The following is a 19,974-nucleotide window of genomic DNA, read 5'->3' on the forward strand; positions in this document are numbered from 1 at the left end:
TAGTGGTGGCTGTTTAACAGTCTGATGGCCTTGAGATAGAAGCTGTTTTTCAGTCTCTCGGTCCCAGCTTTGATGCACCTGTACTGACCTCGCCTTCTGGATGATAGCGGGGTGAACAGGCAGTGGCTCGGGTGGTTGATGTCCTTGATGATCTTTATGGCCTTCCTGTGACATCGGGTGGTGTAGGTGTCCTGGAGGGCAGGTAGTTTGCCCCCGGTGATGCGTTGTGCAGACCTCACTACCCTCTGGAGAGCCTTACGGTTGAGGGCGGTGCAGTTGCCATACCAGGCGGTGATACAGCCCGCCAGGATGCTCTCGATTGTGCATCTGTAGAAGTTTGTGAGTGCTTTTGGTGACAAGCCGAATTTCTTCAGCCTCCTGAGGTTGAAGAGGCGCTGCTGCGCCTTCTTCACGATGCTGTCTGTGTGAGTGGACCAATTCAGTTTGTCTGTGATGTGTATGCCGAGGAACTTAAAACTTGCTACCCTCTCCACTACTGTTCCATCGATGTGGATAGGGGGGTGTTCCCTCTGCTGTTTCCTGAAGTCCACAATCATCTCCTTAGTTTTGTTGACGTTGAGTGTGAGGTTGTTTTCCTGACACCACACTCCGAGGGCCCTCACCTCCTCCCTGTAGGCCGTCTCATCGTTGTTGGTAATCAAGCCTACCACTGTTGTGTCGTCCGCAAACTTGATGATTGAGTTGGAGGCGTGCGTGGCCACGCAGTCGTGGGTGAACAGGGAGTACAGGAGAGGGCTCAGAACGCAACCTTGTGGGGCCCCAGTGTTGAGGATCAGCGGGGAGGAGATGTTGTTGCCTACCCTCACCACCTGGGGGCGGCCCGTCAGGAAGTCCAGTACCCAGTTGCACAGGGCGGGGTCGAGACCCAGGGTCTCGAGCTTGATGACGAGCTTGGAGGGTACTATGGTGTTGAATGCCGAGCTGTAGTCGATGAACAGCATTCTCACATAGGTATTCCTCTTGTCCAGATGGGTTAGGGCAGTGTGCAGTGTGGTTGAGATTGCATCGTCTGTGGACCTATTTGGGCGGTAAGCAAATTGGAGTGGGTCTAGGGTGTCAGGTAGGGTGGAGGTGATATGGTCCTTGACTAGTCTCTCAAAGCACTTCATGATGACGGATGTGAGTGCTACGGGGCGGTAGTCATTTAGCTCAGTTACCTTAGCTTTCTTGGGAACAGGAACAATGGTGGCCCTCTTGAAGCATGTGGGAACAGCAGACTGGTATAGGGATTGATTGAATATGTCCGTAAACACACCGGCCAGCTGGTCTGCGCATGCTCTGAGGGCGCGGCTGGGGATGCCATCTGGGCCTGCAGCCTTGCGAGGGTTAACACGTTTAAATGTCTTACTCACCTCGGCTGCAGTGAAGGAGAGACCGCATGTTTTCGTTGCAGGCCGTGTCAGTGGCACTGTATTGTCCTCAAAGCGGGCAAAAAAGTTATTTAGTCTGCCTGGGAGCAAGACATCCTGGTCCGTGACTGGGCTGGGTTTCTTCCTGTAGTCCGTGATTGACTGTAGACCCTGCCACATGCCTCTTGTGTCTGAGCCGTTGAATTGAGATTCTACTTTGTCTCTGTACTGGCGCTTAGCTTGTTTGATAGCCTTGCGGAGGGAATAGCTGCACTGTTTGTATTCGGTCATGTTACCAGACACCTTGCCCTGATTAAAAGCAGTGGTTCGCGCTTTCAGTTTCACACGAATGCTGCCATCAATCCACGGTTTCTGGTTAGGGAATGTTTTAATCGTTGCTATGGGAACGACATCTTCAACGCACGTTCTAATGAACTCGCACACCGAATCAGCGTATTCGTCAATGTTGTTATCTGACGCAATACGAAACATCTCCCAGTCCACGTGATGGAAGCAGTCTTGGAGTGTGGAGTCAGCTTGGTCGGACCAGCGTTGGACAGACCTCAGCGTGGGAGCCTCTTGTTTTAGTTTCTGTCTGTAGGCAGGGATCAACAAAATGGAGTCGTGGTCAGCTTTTCCGAAAGGGGGGCGGGGCAGGGCCTTATATGCGTCGCGGAAGTTAGAGTAACAATGGTCCAAGGTCTTTCCTCCCCTGGTTGCGCAATCGATATGCTGATAAAATTTGGGGAGTCTTGTTTTCAGATTAGCCTTGTTAAAATCCCCAGCTACAATGAATGCAGCCTCCGGATAAATTGTTTCCAGTTTGCAGAGAGTTAAATAAAGTTCGTTCAGAGCCATCGATGTGTCTGCTTGGGGGGGGATATATACGGCTGTGATTATAATCGAAGAGAATTCTCTTGGTAGATAATGCGGTCTACATTTGATTGTGAGGAATTCTAAATCAGGTGAACAGAAGGATTTGAGTTCCTGTATGTTTCTTTCATCGCACCATGTCACGTTAGTCATAAGGCATACGCCCCCGCCCCTCTTTTTACCAGAAAGATGTTTTTTCCTGTCTGCGCGATGCGTGGAGAAACCTGTTGGCTGCACCGCTTCGGATTGCGTCTCTCCAGTAAGCCACGTTTCCGTGAAGCAAAGAACGTTACAGTCTCTGATGTCCCTCTGGAATGCTACCCTTGCTCGGATTTCATCAACCTTGTTGTCAAGAGACTGGACATTGGCAAGAAGAATGCTAGGGAGTGGTGCGCGATGTGCCCGTCTCCGGAGTCTGACCAGAAGACCGCCTCGTTTCCCTCTCTTTCGGAGTCGTTTTTTTGGGTCGCTGCATAGGATCCACTCCGTTGTCCTGTTTGTAAGGCAGAACACAGGATCCGCGTCGCGAAAAACATATTCTTGGTCGTACTGATGGTGAGTTGATGCTGATCTTATATTCAGTAGTTCTTCTCGACTGTATGTAATGAAACCTAAGATGACCTGGGGTACTAATGTAAGAAATAACACGTAAAAAAACAAAAAACTGCATAGTTTCCTAGGAACGCGAAGCCAGGCGGCCATCTCTGTCGGCGCCGGAAGTGACCTAAGGCTCGTATTTCTGTCTATGATTTGAAAGAGCAGTCTGACTGAGCGGTGGTAGGCACCAGCAGGCTCGTAAGCATTCATTCAAACAGCACTTTTGTGCGTTTTGCCAGCAGCTCGCCGCTGTGCTTCAAGCATTGAGCTGTTTATGATTTCAAGCCTATCAACTCCCGAGATTAGACTGGTGTAACCGATGTGAAATGGCTAGCTAGTTAGCGGGGTGAGCACTAATAGCGTTTCAAACGTCCATAGCTCTGAGACTTGGAGTGGTTGTTTCCCTTTCTCTGCATGGGCCGCAGCTTTTGTGGAGCGACAGGTAATGCTGCTTTGAGGGTGGCTGTTGTTGATATGTTCCTTGTTCGAGCCCAGGTAGGAGCAAGGAGAGGGACGGAAGATATACTGTTACACTGGCAATACTAAAGTTTCTATAAGAACATCCAATAGTCAAAGGTATCTGAAATACAAATCGTATAGAGAGAAATTGCCCTATAATTATAAAAATAACTACAGCCTAAAACTTCTTACCTGGGAATATTGAAGACTCCTGTTAAAAGGAACCACCAGCTTTCATATGTTCTCATGTTCTGAGCAAGGAACTTAAACGTTAGCTTTAGAGTTAACATGTTTCATTTTATTTGATGCTAAATTGATTTTATTGGTGTATTATATTAAGATAAAATAAGTGTTCATTCAATATTGTTGTAATTGTCATTATTACAAATACATTTTTTTTTTTAAATTGGACGATTAATCAGTATCGGCCTTTTTTGGTCCTCCAATAATCGGTATCGGCGTTGAAAAATCATAATCGGTCGACCTCTAGTACAAAACATTACGAACACCTTCCTACTATTGAGTTGCATCCCCTTTTGCCCTCAGAAGAACCTCAATTCATCAGGGCATTGACTATACAAGGTGTCGAAAGCATTCCACAGGGATGCTGGCCCATGTTGGCCTCAATGCTTTCCACAGTTGTGTCAAGTTGGCTGGATGTGTTTTGGGGGGTGGATCATTCTTGATACACACGGGAAACTGTTGAGCGTGAAAACCCAGCGGCATTGCAGTTCTTGACACCCTCAAACCGGTGCACCTGGCACCTAGTACCATAACCCATTCAAAGGTATTTAAATCTTTTGTCTTGCCCATTCACCCTCTGAATGGCACACATACACAATCCATGTCTCAATTATTGTCTCAAGCCTTAAAAATCCTAACCTGTCCCCTCCCCTTCATCTACACCGATTGAAGTGGATAAATAAGTGACATTAATAAGGTATCATAGCTTTTACCAGGATTCACTTGGTCAGTCTATGTCATGGAAAGAGCAGGTGTTCCAACTGTTTTGTACACTCGTTGTACAATCATGGGAACACTCCACCTCTCTCTCTCTCTCTCTCTCTCTGTCCCTTTTCTCTCAGGATCTCAGTCCTCAGCTCCTCTCTGCACCTTTCTCATGGGCTTTTGCTTTGTGAGCTAAAATAAAAATGGTTTCCCATAACTAAAACTTCTCTCAAATACGGGGGTACAAGTGCTTTTATGAGTTCACTTGGGAGCTTCAGATTAATTTACTTCATCTCTTCTTCTCAGCGTTGGATGTAATGTCTGTAAACCATGACACCAGTGTTCATTAGAAGATAGGAATATTCTTTCTCTCACTCAACAATCGTAACACTGACGTGGTCTTATCTAACAATGCGTAGAACATCTGTTGTAGCTCAACATAACCCCATTGTGTCACTCAACAACATCCCTGCCTTGACAGGGAGGGCATCACACACTCACTTCCGTATTGCTGACACACACACACAAATACGCACCACCCCTCCCACCACATCCACGGTTTACATAAAAACAAGCTCTCCCTCTCCTCCTTCCTTTCAGGTACACAATAAAACTGTACTGTATTATCGTGTACACGATTTACATATATTGTGTGCTATTTCCAATAAAACAGATAATTCTGTCTTCAGAGAGACATAATTATTTATAAGTATGAATGACAAGAAAAGGTAGGCCTATACAGGAAATGACAAGAATAGATAGGCCTACACAGGAAATTACAAGAATAGGCAGTCCTATACAGGAAAAGGCAAGAATAGGTAGGCCTATACAAGGAAATTACATGAATAGGTAGGGCTATACAGGAAATAACAAGAAGAGGTAGGCTTATACAGGAGGCTTATATAGTAAATTACAATACAAGGTAGGCCTATACAGGAAATATAAATAATAGGTAGGCCTATACAGGAAATACAAATAATAGGTAGGCTTTTACAGGAAATTAGAAATAGTCCATGGTCCTCCTAATTGAATGGTCCGATATCTCCTTAGATCCAGCCAGTTCTCCTTCAGTTCAGGACAGAAGGGTTATGGAGTTAGCCCTACAAAAGCCCCCCTGCAAAACATACACGTAGCCTTTCTAATACACATGTCCTCCTTTATCTTTACTCTGCTCATCCTTCCTGTTCACGTGGGTCAATAATGTTTTGATTTCAAATGGTGACGGCTGAGGGCCAAGTCATACCCGACCTGTAGCACGTAGCAGGAATCCTTTTCAGAACTTCCCCCACACACACTGCAGGCTAGTAAAGAAAGCACACACTGCCTTCCCCCAACACACCTGCAGTACACACACTCAGCAAGATGCCGTCAACAGCAATAGAAACAAGACTGCAGCTCCTGCCGGTTGTCATCTGCACATGAAAATGGAAAGTGACAGCTTTATTTCTGCAATTGTATCTTTTTCCACCACAAGCCACCAAACTGTTTTGAATTAGTCATCGAGGATTGCAAGCACAGAGAAAGCAGGTCAGAGGAGAACATGTTCTCACGCCTGCAATACCAAAACAAATAAGGAGGAGAAACAAAGCACGTCACTGGCATAGGTCATAGCAACGGAACAAAGCCGCTCGGATAGAGTTCATCTCTGTAGTCAGTCACACACACTAGAATGTCAGACCAGCAGCCCACACTGCAGCCTAATGTAAATCTCAATTACTAGAAAAAAATGAATCACCTATTTGTGAAGTGGTTGAAAAATGAGTGTTAATGATTCCAACCTAATTGTATGTAAACTTCCGACTTCAACTTTATATATATATATATATATATGTATATATATATATATATATATATATATATATATATATAAAAAGTTGAAGTCGGAAGTTTACATACAATTAGGTTGGAATCATTAACACTCATTTTTCAACCACTTCACAAATTTCTTGTTAACAAACTAAAGTATTGGCAAGTCGGTTAGGACATCTACTTTGTGCATGACACAAGTCATTTTTACAACAATTGTTTACAGACAGATTATTTCACTTATAATTCACTGTATCACAATTCCAGTGGGTCAGAGGTTTACATACACTAAGTTGACTGTGCCTTTAAACAGCTTGGAAAATTCCAGAAAATGATGTCATTGCTTTAGAAGCTTCTGATAGGCTAATTGACATCATTTGAGTCAATTGGAGGTGTACATGTGGATGTATTTCAAGACCTACCTTCAAACTCAGTGCCTCTTTGCTTGACATCATGGGAATATCAAAAGAAATCAGTCAAGACCTCAGAAAAAAATTGTAGACCTCCACAAGTCTGATTCATCCTTGGGAGCAATTTCCAAATGCCTGAAGGTACCCCGTTTATCTGTACAAACAATAGTACGCAAGTATAAACACCATGGGACCACACAGCTGTCATACCGCTCAGGAAGGAGATGCGTTCTGTCTCCTAGAAATGAACGTACTTTGGTGCTAGAAGTGCAAATCAATCCCAGCACACCAGTAAAGAACCCTGTGAAGATGCTGGAGGAAACAGGTACAAAAGTATCTATATCCACAGTAAAAACAAGTCTTATATCGACATAACCTGAAAGGCCGCTCAGCAAGAAAGAAACCAAAACCTGCCATAAAAAAGCCATACTACGGTTTGCAACTGCACATGGGGACAAAAATCAATTGTTTTTGTAGAAATGTCCTCTGGTCTGATGAAACAAAAATAGAACTGTTTAGACATAATGACCATCGTTATGTTTGGATGAAAAAGGGGGTCGCTAGCCGAAGCACGAGGGTGGCAGCATCATGTTGTGGGGATGCTTTGCTGCAGGAGGGACTGGTGCACTTCACAAAATAGATGGCATCATGAGGGTGGTAAATTATGTGGATATATTTAAGCAACATCTCAAGACATCAGTCAGGAAGATAAAGCTTGGTCGCAAATGGATCTTCCAAATTGACAATGACCCCAAGCATACTTCCAAAGTTGTGGCAAAATGGCTTAAGGACAACAAAGTCAAGGTATTGGAGTGGCCATCACAAAGCCCTGACCTCAATCCTATAGAATATTTGTGGGCCGGACTGAAAAGGCATGTGCGAGGAAGGAGGCCTACAAAGCTGACTCAGTTACACCGGCTCTGTCAGGAGGAATGGGCCAAAGTTCACCCAATTTATTGTGGGAAGCATGTGGAAGGCTACCCGAAACGTTTGACCCAAGTTTTACTAGGATTAAATGTCAGGAATTGTGAAAAACTGAGTTTAAATGTATTTGTCTAAGGTGTATGTAAACTTCCGAATTCAACTGTGTATATATATAGTCGTGTCCAAAGGTTTTGAGAATTACACAAATATTAATTTTCACAAAGTGTGCTGCCTAAGTTTGTATGATGGCAATTTGCATATACTCCAGAATGTTATGAAGAGTGATTAGATGAATTGCAATTCATTTCAAAGTCCCTCTTTGCCATGCAAATTAACTGAATCCCCAAAAAACATTTCCACTGCATTTCAGCCCTGCCACAAAAGGACCAGATGATATCATGTCAGTGATTCTCTCGTTAACACAGGTGTGAGTGTTGACGAGGACAAGGCTGAAGATCACTCTGTCATGCTGATTGAGTTTGAATAACCGACTGCAAGCTTCAAAAGGAGGGTGGTGCTTGGAATCATTGTTCTTCCTCTGTCAATAATGGCTATCTGCAAGGAAACGCGTGTCGTCATCATTGCTTTGCACAAAAAGGGCTTCACAGGCAAGGATATTGCTGCCAGTAAGATTGCATCTAAATCAATCATTTATCGGATCATCAAGAACTTCAAGGAGAGCGGTTCAGTTGTTGTGAAGAATGCTTCAGGGTGCCCAAGAAAGTCCAGCAAGCGCCAGGACCGTCTCCTAAAGTTAATTCAGCTGAGGGATCAGGGCACCATCAGAACAGAGCTTGCTCAGGAATGGCAGCAGGCAGGTGTGAGTGCATCTGCATGCACAGTGAGGTGAAGACTTTTGGAGGATGGCCTGGTGTCAAGGGCAGCAGAAAAGCCAATTATCTCCAGGAAAAACATCAGGGACAGACTGATATTCTGCAAAAGGTACAGGGATTGGACTGCTGAGGACTTGGGTAAAGTAATTTTCTCTGATGAACCCCTTTCCAATTGTTTGGGACATCCGGAAAAAAGCTTGTTCGGAGAAGACAAGGTGAGCTCTACCATCAGTCCTGTGTCATGCCAACAGTAAAGCATCCTGAGACCATTCATGTGTGGGGTTGCTTCTCAGCCAAGGGAGTGGGCTCACTCACAATTTTGCCTAAGAACACAACCATGAATAAAGAATGGTACCAAAACATCCTCCAAGAGCAACTTCTCCCAACCATCCAGGAACAGTTTGGTGACAAACAATGCCTTTTCCAGCATGATTGTGCACCTTGCCATAAGGCAAAAGTGATAACTATGTGGCTCAGGGAACAAAACATCGATATTTTGGGTCCATGGCCAGGAAACTGCCCAGACCTTAATTCCATTGAGAACTTGTGGTCAATCCTCAAGAGGCGGGTGGACAAACAAAAACCCACAAATTCTGACAAACTCCAAGCATTGAAGAATTATGCAAGAATGGGCTGCTATCAGTCAGGATGTGGCCCAGAAGTTAATTGACAGCATGCCAGGGCGGATTGCAGAGGTCTTGAAAAAGAAGGGTCAACACTGCAAATATTGACTCTTTGCATGAACTTCATGTAATTGTCAATAAAAGCCTTTGACACTTATGAAATGCTTGTGATTATACTTCAGTATTCCATAGTAACATCTGACAAAAATATCTAAAGACACTGAAGCAGCAAACTTTGTGGAAATTAATATTTGTGTCGTTCTCAAAACTTTTGGCCACGACTGTATATAAGAATGATACAATGTCTTTAAAGTCATAGCATAACATGACGTAGTCACAAGTTCTACATTTTGATTAGTCATAAGCTGCTGTGGAGTTTCAAGCGTGTTGAATTCCATGTAAAAATGACATCTCATGGAATGAAATTACAAACAACAGTTTGTGTGTGCCTAATGTCATGATCTGCATATGTAAAAGTCATGTAGTGTTACATGACTGTGTGTGGTGCATAAGTGTTTATTACATTGGCTTTCCATCATCAGGAGAATGAGAGGTAAACAGTGGTCAGGCAGCATTGAACCCTATCACTGGCCAGTGGCAGGGAGAGTGTTGGGGTACAATAGAGATGGCTGATAAGCCCATGTGTTGTGCTATGGGAGTGGGTGGAGTGAAAGGGGATCAGTCCAGAGCAGTGTTTAGAGCTTCAAACACCCCTCTGGGGAGGGGAATGGATCGATCCACTTTGGATGTGAGCCAACCCATTCCCAGCCTCCAGCCAGAGATACTTCCACAAATTAGGCAGCCCTGTAAGCCTGTGTGCACCCAATCCATTTTTTTACACTTCACCATAGACTGGTATCTTCTCTTCACAAGCCAGTGCTGAGCTGAGCACTGTGTAAACCCTGTGTTTAGAATGGCAATAGCATGCAGATGTGCTGGGCAGGCTGATAGAGAGAAGGACCCTGCTGCACAGGCTGTGGTGGCTGCTGCTGCCGTCATCCTCCACTGATTACAGGGAGAGGAGTTCAAATAGAGCTGCTGCTCTCTCATTCTGGTAGTATGGGCTTGGTGCGTGTAGGTCTATGGTCTGGATCCCACCCATAGGAGGGACGGTTTTGCCCAAAGCCACAGGAGGCTATCCAGATCCCGGAGAGTGTGTAGAGAGGACACACACCATCCAACTGACAGAGCACTCCATCACTCACACCACCGCTAGGACACCATGGACACACAAGCGTAACACAACGCTGCTCAGGGCCGGATTACCAAACGGGCACGCAGAGCACGTGCCCCGGGGCCCCCGAGGCACGTGCTCTTCCTTGAGACATATCAAAAACACTACTCAACTATCAAGAAGGAGACACTCGCTTTGGTACTGGCTCTTCAGTACTTCCAGTTTTATGTAACGGCCTCTACCCCTATGGTGGTCTATACCGATCACGACTCTCTCTTTTCCTGCAAAAGACGAGCTCCACGAACAGCCGACTCCTTCACTGGAGTCTCACATCGCAAGATTTGCCCTTTGAAAACAGACATGTCCATGGTAAGGACAACTTGGTTAATGATCGTCTTTCCGCCTCCCGGGTGGCACAGTGGTTAAGGGCGCTGTACTGCAGCGCCAGCTGTGCCACCAGAGACTCTAGGTTCGCGCCCAGGCTCTGTCGTAACCGGCCGCGACCGGGAGGTCTGTGGGGCGACGCACAATTGGCCTAGCGTCGTCCGGGTTAGGAAGGGTTTGGCCGGTAGGGAAATCCTTGTCTCATCGTGCACCAGCGACTCCTGTGGCGGGCCGGCCGGAGTGCGGGCTAACCAAGGTTGCCAGGTGCACGGTGTTTCCTCCGACACATTGGTGCGGCTGGCTTCCGGGTTGGATGGCGCTGTGTTAAGAAGCAGTGCGGCTTGGTTGTGTATCGGAGGACGCATGACTTTCAACCTTCGTCTCTCCCGAGACCGTACGGGAGTTGTAGCGATGAGACAAGATAGTAGCTACTAAAACAATTGGATAACACGAAATTGGGGAGAAAAAGGGGTAACATAAAAATAATATAAAAATGATCGTCTTTCAAGGGTGTGTTTAGCCCGTGTGTAGCCCTGGCACACATTTTGTTTTGACTGCAATTTTACTGTATTGGTGTTTAGTTTATTTTTGGTTTAGCTCATTCCAAGTGGGTGAGCGTTATAGAAACGTCAGAGTTTTAGCCTGCTATAAATAAAGAAAAATACGTTTAAAAAAGAAAAAAAATGGTATATACACTACGGTTTTAGAACACCTACTCATTCAATGATTTTTCTTTATTTTTACTACTTTCTACATTGTAGAATAATAGTGAAGACATCAAAACTATGAAAGAACAGATATGGAATCATGTAGTAACCAAAAAAGTGTTAAACAAATCAAAATATACTTTATATTTGAGATTCTTCAAAGTTGCCACCCTTTGCTTTGATGACAGCTTTGCACACTCTTGGCATTCTCTCAACCAGCTTCACCTGGAATACTTTTCCAACAGTCTTGAAGGAGTTCCTTCATATGCTGACCACTTGTTGGCTGCTTTTCCTTCACCTTGCGGTCCAACTCATCCCAAACCATCTCAATTTGGTTCAGGTTGGGTGATTGTGGAGGCCAGGTCATCTGATGCAGCACTCCATCACTCTCCTTCTTGGTAAAATAGGCCTTACAGAGCCTGGAGGTGTGTTGGGTCATTGTCCTGTTGAAAAACAAATGAGAGTCCCACTAAGCCCAGGAGGGATGGCATATCGCTGCAGAATGCTGTGGTAGGCATGCTGGTTAAGTGTGCCTTGAATTCTAAATAAATCACAGACAGGGTCACCAGCAAAGCATCCCCACACCATAACACCTCCTCCTTCATGCTTTACGGTGGGAAATACACATGCAGAGATCATCCATTTACGCACACCGGGTCTCACAAAGACATGGCAGTTGGAACCAAAAATCTCAAATTTGGACTTTCACCCGTCTAATGTCTATTGCTCGTGTTTCTTGGCCCAAGCAAGTTTCTTATTATTATTTCTGTCCTTTAGTAGTGGTTTCTTTGTAGCAATTCAACCATGAAGGCCTGATTCACACAGTCTCTTCTGAACAGTTGATGTTGAGATGTGTCTGTTACTTGAAATCTGTGAAGCATTTATTTGGGCTGCAATTTCTGAGGCTGGTAACTCTAATGAACTTATCCTCTGCAGCAGAGGTAACTCTGGGTCTTCCATTCCTGTGGCGGTCCTCATGAGAGCCAGTTTCATCATAGTGCTTGATGGTATTTGCGACTACAATTGAAGAAACTTGTTCCGTATTGACTGACTTTCATGTCTTAAAGTAATGATGGACTGTCGTCTCTCTTTGCTTTTTGAGCTGTTCTTGCCATAATATGGACTTGATCTTTTACCAAATAGGGCTATCATCTGTACCCCCCTACCTTGTCACAACACAACTGATTGGCTCAAACACATTAAGAATGAAAGAAATTCCACAAATGTACTTTTAACAAGGCACACCTGTTAATTGAAATGCATTCCAGGTGACTACCTCATGAAGCTGGTTGAGAGAATGCCAAGAGTGGGCAAAGCTGTCATCAAGGCAAAGGGTGGCTATTTAAAGAATCTCAAATCTAAAATATATTTTGATTTGTTTAACACTTTTTTGGTTACTACATGATTCCATATGTGTTATTTATTAGTTTTGAAGTCTTCACTATTATTCTACAATGTAGAAAATGTACAATGCTCTTCCCTGTCTTTATTGTGCTCCACTTTTTGGTTTGGTGTGAGTTTTTCTTTTGTTTGCCTCTTCTTTTGTGGGCGCTCATGATGGGTGTCTTTTAGGTCTCAGTACTTGTTGCTAGTCAACTTTCTCTCAGCTTCACGGCAAAATGTGTAGAATAGCAGGAAATTTGCTTTAAAACTGCATCATTTTAAGTCGGTGCCACAGGGCCCCGAATGCAGTAGTCCGACCCTAACACTGCTGTTTTCAGCCTCTAGCTCCATCCACAGCTGCAGTAGACAGCAGCACCACTGGTATATTAACCATGGTCTTCCACCAGAGGAACAATCTGAGGCCCTGCAGCAGGCTAGTTGATTGTGGATTTGCGCTTGTCCTTCACACAGCAAACATCCACTGTGAACAAATGTATTGAAAGCCATAACAAACAGAGCCGAGGCCACGGTTTCCCATTCCAGCGTTCATTTAAATGGATCAATATCACATAGCCTCTCACCAGGGCCCTATATGAAGACGGCCACAGCTGCAGGAGCCTATCACAGTTTTTAGAAGGTGGAGGAGAGGGGCCAGGGGTGGGTGTCCAGGATGCTGTCCGTCAGAACCTGTTGTGACAGTTTTATCCCAGCTGAGGGGGAAGGTAACACGGAGAACGGCACAATGAGGAGCGATAAACGTCAGGCACAGGCCCAGGACCATGGTAATGGCTGACAAACGGTTGGCTAGCTCCTCTCTCTCTCTCTCTCTCTCTCTCTCTCTCTCTCTCAGCCACCCAGTCTCAGACACATGTGCAGCTCTATTCTATCAAAGGACACGACGACAAGGACAGCGGAAATCACCCACAGCACTTTCCTAGGCTTTTAGGCAAGTGTGACAGGCAGCCATGCTAAGATACTGCCTCGTCACATTCACACCAGCCAACATGATTTCACCGTGACTATCAATAGAAGACCAATGACTTTGAATCCAACTGAACAATTCATTTCACTTCAAAGTAACATTTGTTTTGTTGTGCCAATCCTCATAAGCCACACAGCATATAGGATAGCAAGAACGTTTTGCTCATGCTGAGTGAGTTGATATTCTATGAAAAAAGAGATGCACCAGCTAGTAAAACTCAATGAGACATCCTCCCCTTTCTCTCCAGCACTCTCTCTGACACAGTGTCATGTTCTATGCCCTGTTAATATAGAGGTCTGGCCATTGGGACATAGAAGGTTCATCAATTAATGAATCACTATGATACATTAATTGTTCAGGTGAATGAGCCTGTGAGGCTAATTGAGGTGTCAAAGGATTCTCTATAGCTGAGACAGAACAGCTTTCTGAGACCTCCCCCACATGCGTGCATCCTCTCCCACAACACACTGTGGCAGCATTGACATCTAAAACTCAGACAGGAACGCTTTGATAAACTTAGGCAAAAACACTCTCACATCTGAGAAGCAAACGTGTCCAAGAAACAGAAGCAACACAGGCAGGCAAATTAACACCTTAGTGGGATACATTTGTGAGTTCAATGACCAAACAACCTATAGGGGGATCAGAAGCCTAGTATGTTTCTGTTGATTCTTGTTGGGATTGTGACCTTTGGCCCAAAGTTTTCTGAGTCAAATAATAATATAGAACAGTCTCAATTCGTTGGGGCATTGACTCTACAAGGTGTCGAAAGTGTTCCACAAGGATGCTGGCCCATATTGACTCCAATGCTCCCCACAGCTGTGCCAAGTTGGCTGGATGTCCTTTGGGTGGTGGACCATTCTTGATACACAAGGGAAACTGGTGTGCATGAAAAACCCAGCGGCGTTGCAGTTCTTGACACAGTTCTACCACACCGCATTCAAAGGCACTTACATTTTTTCTTGCACATTCATCATTTGAATGGCACATACACAATCCATGTCTCAATTGTCTCACGGCTTAAAAATCCTTATTCCTCCCCTTCATCTACACTGATTGAAGTGGATTTAACAAGTGACATCAATAAGGGATTCACTTGGTATATATGTCATGGAAAGTGCAGGTGTTCATAATGTTTTGTACACTCAGTATATGTGATCGTATACAAATGAAAGCAAGGTTTGAAATGATTATGTCTTAGTCAAATGTTATATCTGTTTGGGTTTCTTGCGGTCAATTTGCAGTCTACAAATTATTTGTAATTATGTTCTGGCCCCTTGACCATCCACTCAAGAAAAAAAAATTGTCCTGGGGCTGAAACTAGTTGATGATCACTGATCTATAGGATATCTCTATCCTGTATTTCTAAGAGTATCTCTATTTACTAGATGGAGTCAATGCCGCTTTTCCAATCATGAATGATTGGTAGGTTTGTACCTGAGAGTGGCAGCACTGTGAGTACTGGTAAGAGGCAAGAAGATGAAGCATGAAAATACAACATCAAAACCGAACGTAAAAACGAATTATCTTTCACATTGTTCTTTTCTGAAAGAAAATATCCTTTTTCTGTTTTATGGCGCTGGAGAGAGTGAGGATTACAGCAGTCGATCACTTGAAATGCTTGGCTGCCTCATTCACGGTGACCTTTGGCAAGGTCATGACATTAAAGCGTAGAGGATGAGGTAATGATTAACGTGGTTGTTAAACTTGTTTTTCATCTGATGAGCATTAATGGTCCTCGGAGTGCTTCATCTTCTGTTGTAGCAACAATACCCACCTCAACCTGTGGTTCAGATAGGTCCCAGTACATTTGGATCTCTCGCCTGACTTCCCCAAGGAGTTCAATTCAATTTGTTGTACGAAGTGGCAACCCATAATGTTTTTGAGCCCCACAATATTTTTCTTTGATGACAAAATTTTCCAACGAAGGACAACAAGGTGAGTCCTATAATGTTTTATATGCTGCTGCATAAATGATGTAAAATGCCAGGGAGATATGGTCAGCCATATCAGCTATGTTTTTTTTTAAAAGGCTGTAAACGAGGCTGAATGAACTGTTTCGCTGCCAGACAAGGCTCCGCTGATAGCCAGGTGTAGCGGTGGTAAGGATTCACTCCATGGTGCTGGAAAGAAAGCTCTGCTGTTGGGACAGCTTTATGTTGAGACAGCTTTATGTAGGCCCTAACAGTTTGTGGGCACCGCTTGGCCTTGTTATAGTGCAGTTAATGTATTGTTTAGTGTTGTGTTGTGGCTTTGCTGGCATGCATCTACAAAAAATTGGGGGGAGTTTCCCCTACCAAGATGCTAATATCGCAAATGGTTGTATGGCAAAAACAGAAATAGATGCACATCCTTCAAGGGTGGTTTCCATATTAACTTGTTGAGCTAGGTTGCAAAGAAAATGTACACCATAATGGAGGGGTCTATTGGCTAAGAATGAACATCTGAATAATACATACAGCATGCTGTGGCATGAACTGCACCTTTTACATTGTTCATCTATTCTACCATTGAAGTTCATAATGGGGAAATACAGTTACATAAGTGTGTGTGACCCCACATGCATCACATGATAATGATGATGAACGACACAGGTGTTTTGACTGCTTCTTACCTGTATCCTGTCTAAACTGGTGCATGGACTGCAGGTCGATGATGTAAGAGGCCAGCTGGGCATCCACCTGTCCAAGGACCACAGTCCCCCGCACGTCCCCCTTCAGTACGTTCTCTATGTGGTGGCACGTTGCCGCGCTGTAGGGCCGCCAGCGCCCATGTTCGTTCAGCCACTCCCACACCACCACCCGGGCCAGGTTCTGAGGAGGGTACCCCAGCCCGTTGACCGACACCAGCACCCCAGAGCCTGGCCGTGCCATTGTTCGACTATGGCAACCGTGGTTCAGCTGCTGCTACTACGGTACAAGAAGACCACTGCTACCCAGCAGGCCACCAGAGATGCCCAAGCATTTGTTCTTCTTTTTTAAAACAACAATTAAAACTTTGATGTCAGCAGTCACTCTGATAGTCCTCGGTCAAATGGTGGTGTTTCCAGGGCACAGGTCCAGTGGAGTCATCTAGTTCACTTAGAAGAAACTCACTGTCATCCTGAAAGTGTTTTTTTTTCACTGCAGTTTCTTTAACCAGCCTCTTTTTGAAATGCCAAAAGCAGCTAAGCTCCCTCTTCTTATGGCTTGATGTGTTTGAAGTGGCAGATGATGTCTATGTTGATGAGCTTTGCAGAAGTATACAACCGGAGCAGTCTCAGAAACCCCAAGCAGATGAACATGGGATATACACTCTAAATCAGACAGGAGACAGGAAAGAATATGACATAAAAAAAAAGATAGAAAATGCACATTGGTAGGATTTGTCCTGAGCTGACTTAACTAAAAGGAAAAATGGCAACAAAAACATTATGATTTAAATACATTCAAAGGATACCATTAATACTTCACAGTGTTATTACTCCATAATAGTTATTTCTAGGTAGTATGGTGACACAATGTATGTGTTAGCATATCAACAGCAATATAAGGATGATTTGAGTCTTTATCTTTTAATTTTGGAATTTATTTACAACATCTTATTTATTAATTATTTACAATCATGTGCACGATATTCCTCAACGGTATCCTACAATATTATCGAGGTCTCTTTTTTCGATATAGGGTTCGCATTCTTATTCAGCTCTTAAGTGTTTATGTGCTGAATATAATTATAGCTTAATCCAACACATACTAGGCTACCGAGATCTTAATTATACATTTAAAATATATATATATATATATATATATATATATATATATATATATATATTAAGTATAGCTACGTCCAAGCACAATTTTGGCTGGACTCGATAAACCATTGTAATAATAATCGAGGTTTTGTTCTAATCCCGTCGAGTTTGCAATGATTGCCTATTTTGGTCGGCAGACAGACCTGTAGGTTGTGATCGAGGCGAATGTTGCCTATTGCAAATTCAAGCAAAAATAAACACAGGCGCAAATCAAACCATAGGTTGTGATTTAGTATAACGCAGGAATACTTACAAAAAGGGTATTCGATTCTTCGGGACAGTAGCGTTATTCAAACCTGTGATATGTCCTCCCATAAATTACAAATAGAAATATATTTCAGATGCTGAATTGCCTCACAATCAAGCAGTGCCGGGTGTTATTTCCAATTATTAGCATTTTTCCGTTCTATGCATCTCAGTTTATCCGAACTCCGACAGCCTGCTATGGATAAACAATAAAACGCATGCCCCAATTACAATCACCCAAACGTTTGAGGTGCGGAGCCATTATTGCTATAGGACTGGTCTGGTGGTTTCCCCCTTAGATGTATTAAATTAATTCGCTCATAAACTGAACATGCAAAAGTGGTCGAAAATTACGCACAACGGTCCACGAGCACCTGTGATGCTGACCAAGAAAATCTCTACTATTACCTTGGCTGCGCGCGTAATCGCGTTGCGTTGTGGAAAAATTACAGGAAGATGTTGCATCGCTGAAGTGAAAATGAGACGACGGTGAACAGTCTGTTCTAAAAACAGCAAAATATTGCTCATGTAAATGAACGAAATCAACTATATTATTTACTCATCAAATAAATAAATAAATATTTGCATGAAATAGGTCATATTCAACGCTTTGATCTGAACGCTTCCATTGAATTTCCTTAGCCTACATTCGGTAGACCCAAGCCGAGTCCGGGAGAAAAGCCTGCGGTGTGTGCATCACAGCACTGGACTGTTGCTCCACAACTTTAAGATAAAATAGTACGCTATAGAGATAAACCTAACAGAAAGCACCACTTTCGCGGCAGAGGATTTTTCTACATATGACTTTTGTTAAGAACTTGACTTTATCATAGCGAACTTGATGATATGTTCGCCACTTTGATGGCAGCGGTGGGATTATCTCTGGTTTCCCATGTTTGCACCTCTAACTGCGTGCGCTCTCTCTCCATCTCTCGCTGTCCCGAATAGTGTAACCTGCTACTGTCTCTGCCAAGAGGTCTGGATCTGTAGGCCTAAATGTCAGGAGGTACTGTACTTGCTCTGTAACCCTATGGTTACATGGTTCAAGCCCTTATCTGGCTGTGTCTCCTCAATCTCTAGGCCTTTGTTCTCTATCCTATGCTTCATTTGGTATTTTAAAATACATGTTTGGTTTTGCCAGTCTGTACTGATAGTAGAGTGACATCTTGTGTCTAGATATGGAAATGTAGGCTAGAGGTAAACACTTCCACGAGTCATTAAATTGGATTGGTCCTAAGTAAATTATTTCACTCATCAAGTATTGTAAATTAAGAGTTTCCATGTCAAAAACGGCCCACAATTTTTTCCATCCCATAAACTGTCTTTCTCCACATCTTCCAACCTTCTCTGATACAACATGGAGCCCTTTTCTGCCTAAAACAATACATCGAATATGCACTATATAGACTAGTTGGGCCAGTCCTCTTCTTCATAAATAACCTAGGGATTGAATTTGTACAGTACAGTATGATCACTTGTTTATTACATATCTTGCCTCTAGAAGTCACTCATGCTGTGCTTGTGTTTCACACATCTATCCGCCTTGTTATTTGGCTCACCAAATTGATTGTCTGTGAAAAGACGACCTCTGCTGGCTTTAGAGCAGACTTCTGGAAAGAGGGAATTCGAATGAGTGGTAACAGAGTGCAAATCTATGACTCACGGGCGCAATCTCCCACCGAAGAAACCAACGTCATGGTTCCCTTTTGGGCGAGTGATTTAGAAGTAACAGGCAGGGCTACATCACGAGACTTTGAGTGCAACTAATGTCAGCTACATTCACCCCTCTTTGACCTCCTCTCCCACGAAAGAAGATCCCACCGTTGGATGCCATTCACAGCCGGGATCTGAAACCGGATCTTCCACAGAAGAAACCAATGTCTTAACAGTTAGCCCAATAGGTAATTCCCTTTTGGGCGGAGGGAGACACTGATTTTGAAGTCGCATGAAGGGCTACCTCATCATGAGACCGTGACCTTGTCTCATGTCAACTACACACAGGTGGGATCTGAACCGGATCTGAACCTGTCTCTTGGAAAACCAAGCTCATGGGCAGAGTGTGACACAGATGTAAAGTAGTAAGCAGGGCTGCCCATGTCTATGGCAAACCTGATGAGTGTTTGTGGAAACTAGTTGTTTTCATTTAGTTGTTTTCACACATTACTACCAATAATAGACCAAATCTATATGAATGATCAAATACCTACTTTAGATTACTTGTGCTATCATAATAACAGCATGACAGTGTGAAAATGTTGGTATTCTTTTGTCCACACCCAGTGTTTCAATAGTTGCAAAAAACACAGCTATTAATGACCTATTTCTCATCCTATGTCCACTGGCAGCCTGAAACGTCAAGCAGTTTCCGCTTCAGATTCTTCCAAAGTTCTGCTTCCAGGCTTCGCTGACATGGTGAAAGCCTGTGACAGAGGTTCGATTCTTCCCAACACACACCACGTTAG

At 43.8% G+C, this 19,974-nt stretch overlaps 1 protein-coding gene across 3 annotated transcripts in view; it reads right to left on the reverse strand.

Annotated features, from left to right (window-relative positions):
* The window catches only part of LOC110535943 (E3 ubiquitin-protein ligase DTX1), a 78,455-nt gene extending 59,866 nt beyond the window's left edge, over positions 1 to 18,589 (reverse strand). Inside the window, exons 1-2 of one of the 3 annotated variants that reach the window (XM_036935770.1) lie at positions 18,415 to 18,589; positions 16,088 to 16,768 (exon numbers count right to left, since the gene is read on the reverse strand). In XM_036935770.1, the coding sequence (XP_036791665.1) occupies positions 16,088 to 16,346 (259 nt within the window). In that variant the 5' untranslated portion in view covers positions 16,347 to 16,768; positions 18,415 to 18,589. Of the gene's footprint in view, positions 1 to 16,087; positions 16,769 to 17,519; positions 18,395 to 18,414 lie in introns of those variants that run through there. The other 2 variants (XM_036935769.1, XM_036935768.1) reach the window with 2 other exon arrangements.
* Between the last annotated feature and the right edge of the window lie 1,385 nt (positions 18,590 to 19,974).

This window comes from Oncorhynchus mykiss, chromosome 11 (assembly GCF_013265735.2).
Source record: "Oncorhynchus mykiss isolate Arlee chromosome 11, USDA_OmykA_1.1, whole genome shotgun sequence".
Taxonomy (NCBI): domain Eukaryota; kingdom Metazoa; phylum Chordata; class Actinopteri; order Salmoniformes; family Salmonidae; genus Oncorhynchus; species Oncorhynchus mykiss.